At 49.5% G+C, this 15756-nt stretch overlaps 1 protein-coding gene across 1 annotated transcript in view; it reads right to left on the bottom strand.

Annotated features, from left to right (window-relative positions):
- SEC14L5 (SEC14 like lipid binding 5) overlaps positions 1–15756 on the bottom strand; it is a 41520-nt gene that overhangs the window by 11736 nt on the left and 14028 nt on the right. The window contains exons 4-8 of the mRNA XM_030958284.1: positions 9110–9259; positions 8870–9001; positions 6646–6774; positions 5825–6035; positions 4127–4239 (exon numbers count right to left, since the gene is read on the bottom strand). Of these exons, the coding sequence (XP_030814144.1) occupies positions 4127–4239; positions 5825–6035; positions 6646–6774; positions 8870–9001; positions 9110–9259 (735 nt within the window). The remainder of the gene's footprint in view (positions 1–4126; positions 4240–5824; positions 6036–6645; positions 6775–8869; positions 9002–9109; positions 9260–15756) is intronic.

Here is a 15756-nt window from a genome sequence, read left to right as displayed (position 1 = left end):
ACAGCCACAGGTAACACACTGAGCACACCAGGCACTGCAGGGAATCACAACTGTGCAGTCTGAATGATGCCAATTCCAGCAATTCCAGCTCTTGTGCAGGCCCTGCTGCTGGTGTTTGAACAGGAAAGCTGCTGAGAGCTTCAAAGGCTTCCCTGCCCCATTACACCACAATAACTCTTGATCCAAATCAGCCCAAACTACAACACACCCTCTCCCAATCACTCACCCCAGCACTAGCACTAATCCCCACATCACAGGCACAAAAGCTTCCCAAAGCAAGTCTGCAGAATGGCTTATCCCAACCTCCTTCCAGATCTGCCATGTTCTCTTTAGCTGAAGAATCAAAGACAGCTTGGCAGGAGTGCCAAGCAGCAGGAATTAACAACAAACCTGATGGATTCCACAGAAGTGCCAAATCTGACTAAGAGCCTGTCAGCTGCAAATCCAACTGGATTAGAGCTGCATGTGCTGCTGGATTCACAGTCCCTCACTCCAACTTCTCCAAAAGTGCTTGGCCTCATTTTCTACAAGTTTCCATAAAAAATCCAGCTCTGTGGAGCAGGGATTGTCTCTTCCAGAGTATCCATGTTGTGCTAGCACAACCCAAGCACTTCCAGCCCTGCTGGGACACAAACCCCCATGTTCAGGAGTCAAAGCTCCTTTGTTTGTCCACTGCCATGCTCAGGGAAACAGAAAGCTGGGTAGAAAGCAAGGCTGGCAGCTGTGTCAGGAGGGAGCAATCTTGGATTCACAAGCAAGAGATGGTAAGAATTGGCTCACCTAAAGAAGGGGCAGAGTTCAGGCAGCCTAAAGCAATCTTAAAGCACCTTAGGAGCAGGGGGGAGGTCAACACTGGTTCTAACACTGCATCTGTGTGTCCTGGAAAAGAGGGCAGCCTTCCCAAAGATGATCTCAGGAGTGTGTAGAGGAATTCAGTATGACAGCAAGTTTAAAGCCAGCAGAGCGTTCATCAGATAATTCAGGTTTGTGTTCCTGCTGCTCAGAGGCAGCTGTCACTCATCAGGCCCAGCCCAGACACCCACACCAGCTCCTGGATCTCTGCAGGAGAGGGGATGGCTGGTGGAAGGTTTGATATTCTCCTGTTTCAAACCTCCCCTGTGCAGGGCTCCAGGCAAGAGGCAAATCCAGCACTTCAGTTTGGACCAAAGGCAGGAAGCTTCAAGAAGACTCATTCCACAGCAGAATTAGTCTTTTATCCTTGTCCAACCAAAGCAGTAACTCCCACATGCAAGAAAACGAAGGTTTAATTTCAGCCTGCTTTTGTATTCCCTGGTAAAACTGCTGCACTCTCCTGCATGGTGCAAAGCCTTGAACAGAGCTTTAAGTTGCTGCAATTTTAACACCATTTACAGTTTGTTCCTTCAACTCCTCAGATTTTTTAAGGAACAACATATCTGATTGTAAAGGTAATGTCTGCTTTGGAAGGAATGGGGAAAAGATAGTGAAATAGGACAGAGGACAAAAATAAGAAGGGCCATTTTCCAAGAAACAGGAGATCTATTTTTTGATAATTTCTGATAGAGGAATAAGGCCATCCCTGCTCTGAATTAAAAGAACAGATTGTCACAGCAAGGTAAGAGCCTCTCCAGGGACAACCCCAGCCTTACAGGATAAGCTCCTGATTTTGGCCTGCTCTGTCAGGAGAAGCAGCTGAGCAGTCAGGGGTTCAAGATGAAGTTTCAGTAGCCAGCATCTCCCCTCCTGTGTGCCCACATCCTCCTGGGGACAGGGCCCAGCAAGGCCACCCAAAGGCCTGAGGCAGCTCCACTGTCCCCAGAGCTCAGGATTCAGCTGCACTTCCCAGGGCTCCAGCACAGCTCAGGGGACAGAGGCTGCCACTCCCTGCCCAGCTCCAGGCACCCCAGGGGCAGCTGCTCCACATTTGGCTTATGTGCTCTCACTTTTTCCTTCTCCAGCCTCTGACATGGAGGGGGAAGACCAGCCTGTGGGTTGATACTTTGCAACCTAAACAAAGGTTTAGGTGGTGCCTGTTCCAGGTGAAAGCAGGATCCTTGCAGGTCACACCAGGGACAAAGCCTCCCTGTCTCTGGGATGTCCTCCCATCCAGGACCCACTAGGTGAGATCTCTCCTACCCCAGTGTAGCCCACACCATTCACTGTTCAGGGCTCCATGAAAAGGCTCCTGTCCTCTCTGAGAGCACACCCACACCTGGGGACTGACCCCTGCCTGTCCAGGGCCTCTCATCTGACTGGAGGCTGGATCACAGGCAGACACAGATCAAAAGCAGTTTCCAGCAGAGCCCCTTTTCTTGGTGAAGCTGTTCCTGCTCACACAGCTCACTCACCACCCCTGGCTGGCTGGAGCCCAGCCCCAGCTCTTTCCTCAGGGGCAGAGCACCACAGGGACACAAGAGCAGCTGCCAGGGAGGTGCCACAGCCCCTCAAGGGGCCCTCTGCTACATCAGGTGTGTATATATACAATATATTATATATCACAATCTCTTCCTGTAGTCACTACCTGCCTCCAGCAGCCCCCACCCTTCTGGTCCAAGGTATCCAAGCTGCTGTTGATGCCACTGTACACCAGTGCCCTTGGCCAGCTCTGGCAGATGTTTGGGGATAGGAATTTATCAGCTTTTACAATGTAACAGCACTGTTGGTATCTGGAGCTTATCAGCTGCTGGGAGGCTCTCACACTGCCCCAACACCTCCTGTTCTCTTCACAGTGAGGTTTGCTGGGAGCTGCTTCTCCATCCCCATTCCTGGGTACCAACAAAACCCACGTGCCTGCTCACACACAAGGGAACTTCAGGAGTTCTACAGCAGCAGAACAATAGCACTAAATCTTTGTTACATTTGATTTCTACAGAGGTGATTCACATTCACTTTTCCAAGAGAAAACAGCATTCTAAATCATGTTCAGACTCCCTGTACTCAGATGAGACATGCTCAGCTCTGAGACATACAGCACAGCATGCAGGACTGGCAAAGCTCCTTGTAAGCAGCAGTGTCTTTTGGAAAGGCCAGGTGAAGGAAAAAGAATGAAAATCTTCCCAAACCCAGGAATGCAGAGTACCTGACCTAACCCATCCTGACTGAGCTGATTCCTTCTAAGCCAGGAAGCTTTTACTGTTGAAACCTCATCCAGCTGTTCTCTGCTTCCAAGCAGGATCACTTGCTCCTCTTCCTAAGCATCTTTTATCTACTCAGCCCACCCAACTACTCTCTCTGGTGCTATCCTTGGTCCTTCTTTCCTTCCCTCCTAATCCCTCTCCATCAGGAAATCTGGAGTTAAACCCCTTTTGAGGCATTCAAGCTGCTCTAGACCCTTTCTTTTCCCAGCCACACATCAGTTACCCTGCTGGTCTGATAGACTTTCCTTTAACCAGAAGGAGCCCAGGACATTCCAGCAGAGCAGAGACACGCCTGTCCCTCAGTGCTGCTTCTCAGGGAAAAATCAGAGAACCACGAAATTTCCTTGAGGAGGAAGGGATCCACAAGGATCATCCAGTCCAACTCCTGGCCCTGCACAGACACCCCAACAATCCCACCCTGTGCCTGAGATCATTGTCCAAACACCCTGGAGCTCTGGCAGCCTCGGGGCTGTGCCCATTCCCTGGGGAGCCTGGGCAGTGCCAGCACCCTCTGGGGGAAGAATCTTTTTGATATCCAACCAAAACCTCCCGTGACACAGCTCCAGCCATTTCGTGTCCCTGGTCACAGAGAGCAGAGGCTGGAGCTGCCCCTCAGGAGGAGCTGCACCCCAGTGAGCTCTGTGCTCCATCTCCTCTCCTCCAGCTGAACAGACCAAGTGCCCTCAGCTGCCCCTCCTATGGCTTCCCCTTGAGACCCTTCCCCACCATCATGTTCCTCCTTTGGACACTTTCTGACAGCTTTAGAGCCTTCTGATACTGCGGTGTCCAGGACTAGAGGCCACTGTGGCACAGAGCAGAGCAGGACTGTGCTCTCAGTGACCCTTTGGGCAGCCAGGGCTGGCTCATGCTCAGCTCAACATCCACCAGGACCCCCAGGTCCCTTCCCGTGGTGTCACACTGCAGCCCCTCATTCCCCAGTGTGTTTGTGCACCCAGGGTTCCCCATCCCAGCTGGGGATGCCCCTGTGTGCCCCTCAGTGCCCTACCCACCTTTCCCTTGTGAGTCTCCTGGAGCCACTGGCGCAGGCGGATCAGGCAGCTCTCCTGCAGCGGGGTCAGCTGGCCCAGGTAGCGCTCAATGTAGTCAGCATCCAGTTTGTCCCCTGCAGGGGGAACAACAGCTCAGAGCAACTGGCACAGCCAGCAGGGAGGGGAGCAGGTGCTTCTACACATTGGGCTCCCTATGGTTTACATGGGATTTGCTCAGGGAGGGAGGGAGGGACACTCTCCTGGTGACTGGGGCACGAGGCAGCGTGTGCTGTATCACAGCTGGATCACTCCACCTGGCTCTGGCTCCAATATTTCATTCAGCCCTGAATTGCTCCAGCAGGAGCTTTAAAAGATCTATCATGAGCTCTGGCACTCAGCTCACCAACCACTCCTGACCTGGCCACTTCCATCTCCACGTGTCCTAAATCTCATGCACAACTGCAGTGACAAGTGCCTTGCTGGGAAACCAAGCCATTATTCTGCCCAGGGACACCAGAGACTAAGGGAGAACAACAGCACACTTCTGACAGCCAGGGAGGATTCTGGCAGGAGGAGAAGTCCTGTGCACACCAAGCAGCTCCTCCAGCTCAGAGACAAAGGACAAGGGGTTGGTGACTGCCAGCACTGAGGGACAGGGGGATGTGACAGAGGGATGTGTCACCCAGGGCTGGCAGCTGCCAGCCAGCAGAACAGGGCAGCTGGGGGGAGCAGCCCAGGCAGGAGCTGGGGTGGAAGACACAGGGAGCAGGGCTGGGGACACCTCTTTGTCAGGCACAAGGTTCCAGTAGATGCCATCACCTATAGAAGGAGGCCTGGACACCCACAGGATAAGCAGGATAACAGAAATTTCATTTGGAAGTGAGACATCCCACGGAACCCCCAGAGCCAGCAAGGTGGGGAGCAGGCCCAGGGGAGCTAATCCTGTCCTGAGCAGGAATATGGGCAGGAAAATAAGGGCTACTCTCCTCTTCTGCTAGCTGGGACCCACCACTCTGAGGACAATATTAATCTCAAACATTTCTCCAAGTCAGCTTCTCTGTTGGCTCCCATCTTTTTCCAGAAAAGCTCCCAGAGAATGTCAGGTGAGAGCAGAACTACTGATATTTCCAAATCCCAAGCTTTTTGCCTAGTTACACTCAGCAAAACAAGTGCTGCCTTTCCTTCTCAGGAATGACAACAACAGTTCCTATTACAACAACTCTGGATTCAAAGGTCCCTCCTATTTCTTTTTGCCAGAGAAGTATTTTATTTAGTCTAGAAAACATCATCAGACCAACACATGGAAAGATAAAGTTTGATTCAGGCATTTTGTGGGAAAAACGCATTAGGAGACATTCCTCAAGTTTGTCTTGGCCTGATACAGGGCCAAAAACCATCCAAACCTGTCCCCAAGAATATTAATTTTGGAACAGATAAAATATTTAATTCCAGCATACTGAAGACATCTTCTCTAGTTTCAAGTATAAAATACCTTAAGGGGCTGATCAAACCTAATTTTTTTCTAAGCTCCAAAACATACTGCCTGCACAGCTTTTTTGTTTAAGGGGAAAAAAAAGTTCTATTGTTTATTTTCCTTGAAAAAAGAAAATAGCTTTCCCTCCTCCTCCTCCCCCACACTCCAGATGAAAAACCTGATGCCAAGAGAAATGGAAATAAGCCCCTCGGTCAGTGCTGCTGAGTGGGAGCTGCAGTGCCTACCGTCAGGGCTGGCAGCCTCCGGGGGCGGGCAGGGGCTGGCAGGCGGCTCCCTGCTGCCGCCAGCAGCCCCGGGTTCCTGCAGGATGGCACCGGGGGCCCGCCCCGCCGCCGGGGCTCGCTCCTCCTCCGCCGCGGGAGGGCTCCAGCGAGGGATGAACGTGATCCCCTGGGAGATCAGCTCCTTCAGGTAGTGCTCGATCACCTCCTTGCCCTGAAGGGGAGAACTCTCGTTAGGAAAAAGCTTCCTCCAGAGCCAGCAAGGCACTGGAGTTTCCTCAGGGCAGATGACGAATGCTGCTGAGGATAAACAGAGGGGAAATCTCTCCTTCCATCCCCATGATCCTGTCAAAAAACCTCCAGTATCCAAGCCCCCTGTGAATGATGAATTACAATAATGCCCAGGCAAATCCCAGTTATGGATGCAGCTGCCTTTCTAGCACTTTTACCCCATCCTCCTGCTCCCAAACCCAATTAGCTGCCCTGTTCTTCTGCACCCAGAGCCACCATCCCAAGCCCAAGCTCTGGAGACACAGGGGGTGTTTTTCACCCAGGACTTTCCCTTCCTGCACAAGAAGAGTGTCCTCAGTGTCCAGCAGGCCTGCACCCACAGCACCCAGTGCCCTGCTGCCCTGGCACAGCCTGCTCCATCCCTGCACAGCCACATTCCAGCCAGCTCTGCTCTGCTCTGTGCTCTTTGCCTTCCTTTGCCCACCCGAGGGACTCCAGAGGCACAAGCAAGGGCACAAAGCTCCAGTGGGTGTGCTTACAGAAAGGCAAAGAGGGGGCCTGGGTGCTCAGGCAGCCAGGGAAGCCCACCTTACCCGTTTGATGTTGGAGGTGTACTGCTTCATGGCAATTTTTTCCACGGTGCTTTCAAAGCCAAAAAAGGATTTGATGTCGAGAGAGGCTGACTGCTCAAAGCAGGTCCACTCCTCGTTCTCAGGGTGAACCTGCAGCCAGGGGAACACAACACACAGGAGGGATGGGGGCAGATGGCTTGTGGCCCTGGCACCACAGAGAGGGGGCAGAGGAGACACTGCCACACCTGGAGTCACCAGCCAGGTTCATTCCCCTTGTGAGAACCCTTTGTGAACTGGACATCCAGACTTTTGCTAACCCAACATTCTTCAAGTGCACAAGGAAATCAAGATTTAAACCATCCCTGCCTCAGCAGACCTGAACTGCAGTAGCAAAAGCTGCACAAAAAGAGCAGTGGAAGTGCCCACTTCAAGCATTCATGTCAAAGTCTCCTTATGGAAAGACAGGGATGGCCTTGTGGAGCATGCAATTAAAACTCCTACACCTGCAAAGAAGAAAAATGCAAACCAGTTTTCTCTTTTAGTTTTGGATGGGAGACTCAGCCACTGACATCAGCCTTCTCCCCAAAACACTGGGGACTTGGCAGAGCAGGGAGCTTCCCCACTCTTCAGCTCAAGACACACCTTTCCCTTATTTCCCCTCTGTTGCTCTATATATGGTAGAATCCTTCCCTCTTTTAAACTTAACCCTTTCCTGAGAAGGCTCTGCCTCCTCTCTGCAGGTGCTGTTGTTCACAAACTGACAGGGAGGAAAAACGACTCCAGCCCCCACACAGAGATACCATAAAAGACAAATTCCCTGGGGAGATATTAAGTAACTGCAGGAGCAGGATCATATTTCTCCAAGTTGCCTCAGAGAAGGCTGCAGAAAAGGAAAGATGAGAATAAACCTGCTTCCGGTGCACTCTGGCAGGGAAAAGGGAACTGGTAAAAATAGAGCAGGGAACCATCTTGAGGATGCAGCAAGCAGCTCCCACCCTGTTCCCCTCAAAGCCCAGATGCTGACGTTTCCTTCCTAAGGACACAGCCAAAATCAGCAAGTGTAACAATCTCAGAGCTGACCTGGGAGCATTTCAGACCTGTCAGTACCTTTGATGATGATGGAAGTTTAATTTACAGCAGTTTTTTAGGATGTTTTAGGCCGGTTTAAGGTGGCCTTAGGCAGCCACCAAGGGATCTCTGGCCCAGGAACACCCTCACCATCCAAATTGTTCACAGCTTTTCCACTCCTCCTCTTCCTGAAGCTCCTCACAGCCTGTTTACTCCCAAGAAGCTGAGCTGCTGTCCAGTTGCCAAAAGGGCAGGTAGGTAACAGGAGCTGGACATTAGTGTAAGGAAAGACAAGCAGGATCTGATTGCTTCCAGAAACACCTGAGCTATTTCATGGTGGCTGGGCCCTCAGAGCAGCACTGCAGTGAAACAGCACAGAAACAGCCACACAGGGAGACAGCCTGGCCACAAACAAGGCTCCAAATCTTTAGAGCACAAAAATAATGACAAACAAGGTGCTAAAACTTTCACTTATTTGTGGGCAAAATAAATTGTCAGGCTTTGCTCAGGCCCTTATAATAATGAACAGTAAGGGTTTAATTCTAGACATCCAGATTTATAGACATGCCCAAGCTCTAGATGTTTTTGTCAGGCTGAATTTCAATCAAAAAGAAACTGAGGGAACACCAGCAGTTCTGGAGTACCAATTCTGTTTTCCACTTTCACTCCAAGCAGGGAATCACAATCAACCTGAAGAAGTTTCTCAAGCCTTATGAAACCACAGAATGGTTTGGATGGACACACAGAATCACTAGGTTGGAAGAGACCTTTAAGATCATCAAGACCTTAAAGCCCATCCAGTCCCACCCCCTGCCATGGGCAGGAACAACTTCCACTGTCCCAGGCTGCTCCAAGCCCTGTCCAACCTGGCCTTGGGCATTGCCAGGGATCCAGGGGCAGCCACAGCTGCTCTGGGCACCCTGTGCCAGGGCCTGCCCACCCTCACAAGGAAGAATTCCTTTCTAATGTCCAGTTTGTCTGTGGGAAGCCATTCCTCCTGGTCCTGTCTCTCCAAAGCAATTGAACAATCCCACACCCAGGAGCCAACAGCCTTTCCAGCCCCAGAGTCTCTAATCCCAGCGTTGCAGGAGTCTCAAACCCATCCAGGCACCTTCCCCCACTGTGTGGGTACACAGTTGCCCCCTCCCAGCCCAGCCAGCCCCAGCAGGGCTCTCACTGAGTAGCTGCAGGTCTCCCTGACCACCACCCGGTTGGCAAAGGTCTCGTTGTGGGCCTCAATGCGCAGCGTTCGCTCTCTCCAGTTCACCGTGTTCCTCTGGATGAAGAACACGTGCTCCACCCCTGCAATCTGAAGAGGAGGGGAAAACACTGAGAGACAAGAGTAACTTTAGGAGCCTTTGTCTATCTGAGCCAGCCAACAGAATGCAGGCCTCTCTGCTCCCAAGGTTCCACCTGCCTTCTTCAGCAGCCTGGGAGCGTCCACGTTCAGCTTGCAGCTCCGCTCAATGACGTGGATGGCTCCGTCCTCACTCCTGGATTCGTGCAGGATTTCACTCCCCAGGAAGACTGGGATCTCTGGGCACGTAGGAAAGCGTTTCTCGTAGGCCTAGAAGTGAAGATAAAGTAAATTTCAGCTTCTGGGTAAATCAATTTTAACTCTTTCTGAATTAATTAATTCCCTTACAGTGAAAGTCCAACAAAACAGAGCCCCCTGAACCCCGGAGTTTTCCCCAGATTTTTTAGAGGTGAAGTTAAAGCAGAGTAGCTACAAGCAGGGACAGCATCATGTCAGTCACCAGCCAAACATGTCCTAACATAACCTTCCCTTCACACATGAAGCAGAAACAGAATCCTGTTGTTGAAGAATACTAGTAAGAGAATCATCACTTCAACATCAGGAAGCTCCTAACTAGCAAAAGCAAACAGAGCTCTGCTGATTTCTGCTGGCTAAAGACTGGAATATTATAATTTCTGGGTCAATACTGTTTGTATGAAGCCTTAAAACGTGATGTGCCAAAAAGCTCCTGTTGCCCTAAACTCAAGGGTAAGGCCAGCAATTATTGGCTACTCACTTTGCCTCAATTTATCCATTTGTAAAACAACTCTGTCCTGGCTCTGAAGTGTTCCCTGTTCTATTAGCACATCCCTGAGAAAAGCCCTTTCTCCAAAGCTTCTTTAGCAGCTCTAGCAGAAATCCAGTCTTCCCTGGCACTTGCAGAGAAGTTAACTTGCATGAGCAGTACCCACTGCTGCTGCTCCTTCCCTAACTTCTTCATCCTTTACTATATTCTAAGATGTTTGCAGGATGGAATGTTTTCCTTGGAGTTCTGAAAAACCTCCTGCATGTTGTGCTGCTGTTGCAAATATGTGGTAGCTGCACAAGCTGCCCAGAATTCCACTGCTGCTGTTCCAGGAAGAGAACCTGTGCTCTCCTTCCACTGGACTCTCAGAGCTCCACATTTCCATCTCAGATGTTTCTGCCATCTTTCCAAGGCAATCCCTCTAGGAACTGCTGTCATCTTCCCATCCCTCCAGAAGACGCAACCATTTTTTACAGCACAGAAGAATAAAAACATTCATGAGTTCTCTGCCCCAAAAGCAAACACTGATGTGCTGATGCTGGAGCTGGGCTGGGCTGTCAGCTCCCCATTAGCACAGCCATGCAAAGCCTGGATGCCCCTGCACAGATTCATGTCCCTGCTCCCAAAATAGCCCAGGCACTTAAGGACACATTCCAGATCTGCTCCCGGACCTCTGGACGGGAAAGGAGCTATTTCAGATTATCATGTTGCTCCAGTATCAGGAGGGAAGTGCAGGCAGCTGCCAGCTGGAGTCCTGGCCAGGACAGAGCACGCAGGTTTGAAACCCTGCTCTCCCTCCCAGTCCCTCAGCAAGGTCCTGCTTGCTTTGCCAGACTTCTCAGAGAACTTTTCCCATGTTCCTCTGCCTGTGCTTTTCACTCCTCATCACAGCAATAACAAAACCAGTTTAGATAAATCCAAAATTCCCGTGCTAAGTGACTGTTTCCAACACAGACCCACCTGGCTCCAGCCAAGAGAAGCACACTCACTGCTTTGAGCAGCTGAATTTGTTAGGATGGGAGTTCATGGATCTGTGTCAGGCATTGCCACAGGACACTCCCAGCCATCCTCTCCTGGTGCCCTTTGCTCCAGGGCCACCTGGCAGGAGGCCTCAGTACACACCTCAGTACCTGCTCTCCTCCCTGCACTCACCAGCTCATTCATCTGCTCAGGCTGAGTCAACACTTCCTATCTGTGCTTCCACCTGCCCTGTCCCAACCCTCCACACTCCAAACCACCATCCAGGGCTATTACCTGAGGCCAAAGCCTTCACCTTGCTGGTCTCTTCTGTTCCAGCACACACAAAATGTATCTCCTCAGGCCACCCATTCTAAGTTCCTGGAGTCCTGAGTGCTTGGGCAGTGCATGCTGAGAACGCCTTCAGAGGCCACTGGCATACCAGAATATTTAGCAACTGCTTTTGGGCAGTTTGTCCCATGTCACTCCATATATGTGCCCTCAACACACTTGCAAGAAGTGCCACTGAAAGCCTTTTCCTGAGAAATGCTGCCCCAATCAACTCCACAGCAAGGGTGGACAGTTTGATAGCACAGTGGGAAAGGGTCTTAAACTCAAAGAGGACACACAAATCAGATGTTAGGAAGAAATTCTTCCTTGTGAAGGTGTTGAGGGCCTGGCACAGGGTGCCCAGAGCAGCTGTGGCTGCCCCTGGATCCCTGGAAGTGTTCAAGGCCAGGTTAGACAGGGCTTGGAGCAGCCTGGGACAGTGGGAGGTGTCCCTGCCATGGCAGGGGGGTGGGTGGGACTGGATGGGCTTTTAAGGTCTCTTCCCACCCAAATTATTCTGTGATTCTGCCCTTTCAGGGGTGCAGCTGTGCCAGGAACACTTGAGGGAATTTCCAGACAATCAATCAAGAGCTACTTCTATGGGACCAGGACCCTCCAGAGGCTTCACTTGAACAGCTTCACCTGTAAGCGCCCCCTCACCATGGAGGGACCACAAAAGCCAGTCTGAAACCACCACTGAATCCAGGTGCCTGTGGCTCCCTCCTGAAGGTAAACCACTGGATCTCAACTCCCAGCTGCTTCTTTCTCAACTAACTATGGAGTTGATCCAGCTGGAAACAGGCTCCCTAATAAAGTGACATTATATCCAGCAAAACTGAGACCAGGACTAAGAGCACAGCCACTTTTTCAGACAGCTCAACAACATCTGGAGCAGGAAGAGAGGCCAGGGCAGAGGCACATGGCAGAGCACAGCCTGGTGATATAACTGTGACACAAGCCCAAACACATTGCCTAAATAGGGGGAACACTGCCATATTCGACAAAGAATCCATATCCACATCGATATTAAGTCCTTTGCTAATCTTCTTTGCACAACAGCTCTAAAAATACAGCAGGGAAGATGCCTGAGATCACATGAAGGACAGCTGAAGCCCCACGCTGCAGTCACAGCAAAGCTGTTCCCAGAGCACCCAGACTTTCCATCCCTGCAGACTGAGCTGAGCAGAGAGCAGCCCATTCCTGCACCCCGGAATCCTCTTACCAAAATCTTCCTCTCTGTGCAACAGCCCGTTGCTGCAACAGGGAAACTGAGGGAGCTTAGAAAGACAGAGAAACACTTGATTTTTTTTCAAGCCATCACAAAACTGTTATGTCTCCTCCTCTGTCAGGACCCAGGACATCCCTCTGGCTGTCCTGAGCAGCCAAGACCCCTGCCAGGGGTCTCAGAGACCCTGGCACAGAGCCCAAAATGCCCCTGGGGTTTTGATTATGACCCACGGAGCAAGTTACCAGCCTTAGATGAAGATCTGCAAGCAATGAGAAATGAAGTAGAATAACAGTGAATTTATCACAAAGTGAAAAAGTAGATTTTGGGGTTTTTAGAATGGGGATTCAGGGGGTAAGATAGAGAGATCTGGGCGTGTCCTGCCTTTCTCCTTCTTCTTCTTGGCCTCCATCTTCTGCTGTGATGTTGGCACTTTTAGATTGGTCTAGAGTAGAAGCTCACTGTCTAACATAGGTGATAGGTATTGGGAAGTAATTGTAAACATTGTACATGTAGTTTTTAGTATAAAAAGATAACACAGCCCTGGGGCAGGCAGAGTGCCTCTGACCGTTGTGCTGAGCAGACCTCGGCTGGACAGGAGAAAGAATTTTCTAGATAAGAAACAATAAACAACCTTGAGACCGAGAAATGAAGAGCCCTGACTCCTTCTTCAAGCGCTGGGCTGGGAAAAGAGACTTTCAAACTTTTCTCGGGGTCACTGTGACAAGCTAAGAGATCCCGACACTCCTCTGGGATTCTGCAGAGTCCAAGGTGGACATCAAAACATCCCAGAGAAATGAAAGGCACAGAGTATTTAGCATTAATTGTTTTAATGCTTTGGCTGCCTGCACTTGCTCTTTCAGCTCCTTCCTGCAGGAACTCTGCACTGAGCAGGATACAGGAACTAAGATTTGTCTCTCCGTTCTGTGCCTCTCCTTTCCCAGAAGGAACAACAGCAGTGTTGTGCCAGCACTGGGTGTTAAAGCTCTGCTGTGGGACTGCACTTCAGACTGACACTGGGACGACTAAAGTCTCCAACAGAATCAGATATATATCAAATATATATATAATAAAATTAATGGTGCCATTAAAATTAATGGTGCCAATGAAGCCACCCCCTCTCTTCCTGTAAACCCCACTGGGATTAACACCTCATACCCAAACCAAGCATTCCACAAGAGGTGCTGGCCCAGGACCAGTGTCCTTCCCTAAATCAAGTTGGTTTTCCTCAGATTTCTGACTAAAGAATTGTTGCAAAGATCAGTACTTTTGTTGTAGTGGACTGTGACCAACAGTTCAAAGAGTCATTTAAATCTCTACAGTCCTGAAACTGAAATTACAAATTCAATTTCACAAGAGGGCTGAGTGAAGACAGAGGGACCCGGAATCTGTTTGAACTCATCAAGATTGTTTGCTTAGAACTATAATCAATTATTTCTGGTGCATCTAAATGTAAAAAAAAAAAAAAAGCATTTAGATTCAGTTTATTGGAATGAAAAATTTCAACAAAGAAGAAATTAAATGAAGAAAGTTAAATTTAAAAAATTAAATAAAATTTAATTAAAATTAAACAAAAAAAATTAAATTAAAAAAACAAGTGAAACAATTTCTAGCTGAAAAGTTAAAACATGCAGGAAAGTTAAAGATCTGAAAGGTTCTATAGTGTCACATTTTCCTTTCACACTGAAGACAGCCCAAACTAGGATAAGGATATTCCCAACTGGTTACAGTGACCTCTGCATCCCAACAAAGACCTCTTAGTGCCACTGAAGATGACAAACGATGAATGACAAGGAGCAATCATTAACAGTGATACAGCTGACTGTGAAATCAGAGTGCTCTGACCAAGCTTTTGCCCTGTGATCTCCTTGGAAACACATCCAAGTGGTTTTACCTGCTCTGCTAAATATCCATCCCAAATGGATTATGCACCAACACTGGAAAGTGAAGATCAGCTTGTGAGAGGAGGAGAGCTTGAGAACAATGCAAGAAGCCATGCTTGGAAGTGTTCTGACCTGCTGGCTAAATACTTCTGTGAGAAGACAGTACTCCAAAGGCCAGCCAGATGCCAAACAAGAACAAATCATACAAAACCACAAGCGCCAAATCCCACAAGTGCCATTCTAAAGCCTCACAGCCACAAAGAAAAGAGGAAATTACCCTCCTTTACAGCCCCCCACTCCACCTGCTCAGCCCCTTCTCCTGCAGAGCAGGGCCCTCTGCAAGGCCTGCACACTCCCAGGTGTCAGAGATCCTGACCACAGTGCTCCTGCCTCCACTTCAGGAGCTGTGTCACTGCTGTTCCTACAGGAGCCACAGGACTTGGCCAGGGCAGGATCTCTCCAACAGCTACTCCTGTTTCTCCTTGGCAGGGTTTTCTAGGAAGTGACCTTGAAATCAATTTACACCACAGAGACCTCAGGAATGCACAACAACAGGGACGTGGAACCACTGAATTACTGCAGGAAACAAAACACCTCAGCAGCCAAACCCCCTGCACACCCCAGGCAGCTCCTCCAGCCCGCTGGGTCCTGAGTGCTTTCCATGTGCTTCCAGGGCCAGCTTCTGTGAGATGGGATCTCCAAGAGTACCAGGGCTGTGAGGGGCAAACTGCTTTGTGTGGAGCACAAAGAAACTTAATTGTGATGATGTAGACAGAATTTATAGTCAGTATTACCTGATGTAGATAGAATTTATAGTCAATATTACACGAATATGTGACAAGGAGAAGACTTCATCCTTGTGCTAAAACACTTCAGATTTTCATGACCAGACAATGTTTAAATCTGTATTAATTAATGAGATTCCTCAAGGTCATGTTACAGCAATGTGCAGGTTGCCAGGAAAAAGGAACTGTGCTCAGAGGAAGGGAAGTGAGGAGGAGGTACAATACCAGGTTTTGAGCTGAAGATGCCCAGATCATCATCCCTTTGAAAAGAGATGATGAGAAGCAAGATGAAGACACCTCATCACTTTTAAGTAGGAAGTGGATGCCTTTGGAGCAGCTTTTGAGCAGCTCTAATGATACATAAATATTCCTCTGCAGATTCAGGCCTTCTAAGAAAAAAGAATTTCATCCTGCAGTTCCTCCCACTGCTTGGTCTCAGTGCTGAAGGGAACCACAGAGTCTGCACACACCAGACACAATAATCCACGTGCTTTGAACAGATCAGATACCAGCTTCCCACTAGCCACAAAGTAAGATAAAATATACAAGGAACAATGTGGGAGGGACAAAATGCATATTTAGGGTACAGAAAGGCACTGATTCAGGCAAGAGAGAACTTCATTTCAAGGAGGTGCAGAGGATGCACAGCAAAAGTGTTTGGGGCCCAAGGGAAAATAAAACCCCACTTCTGTTGGCCAGAGGAAAAAGATTTGCCAGCGAGAAGTGCATGGGACAACAGCACCCAGGCTACAAACATTGACCCAGTGTTATCTCAGCCTGGACTACAGCCAAGAATTTGCCTCATTCCTTCAGATTTTGGTGAAAGAAACAATTCAGGGAGC

Source organism: Camarhynchus parvulus, chromosome 14, assembly GCF_901933205.1.
Source record: "Camarhynchus parvulus chromosome 14, STF_HiC, whole genome shotgun sequence".
Classification (NCBI taxonomy): domain Eukaryota; kingdom Metazoa; phylum Chordata; class Aves; order Passeriformes; family Thraupidae; genus Camarhynchus; species Camarhynchus parvulus.
Note: the sequence above shows the minus strand (reverse complement) of the source record. Positions and strands in the feature narration are given on the sequence as shown.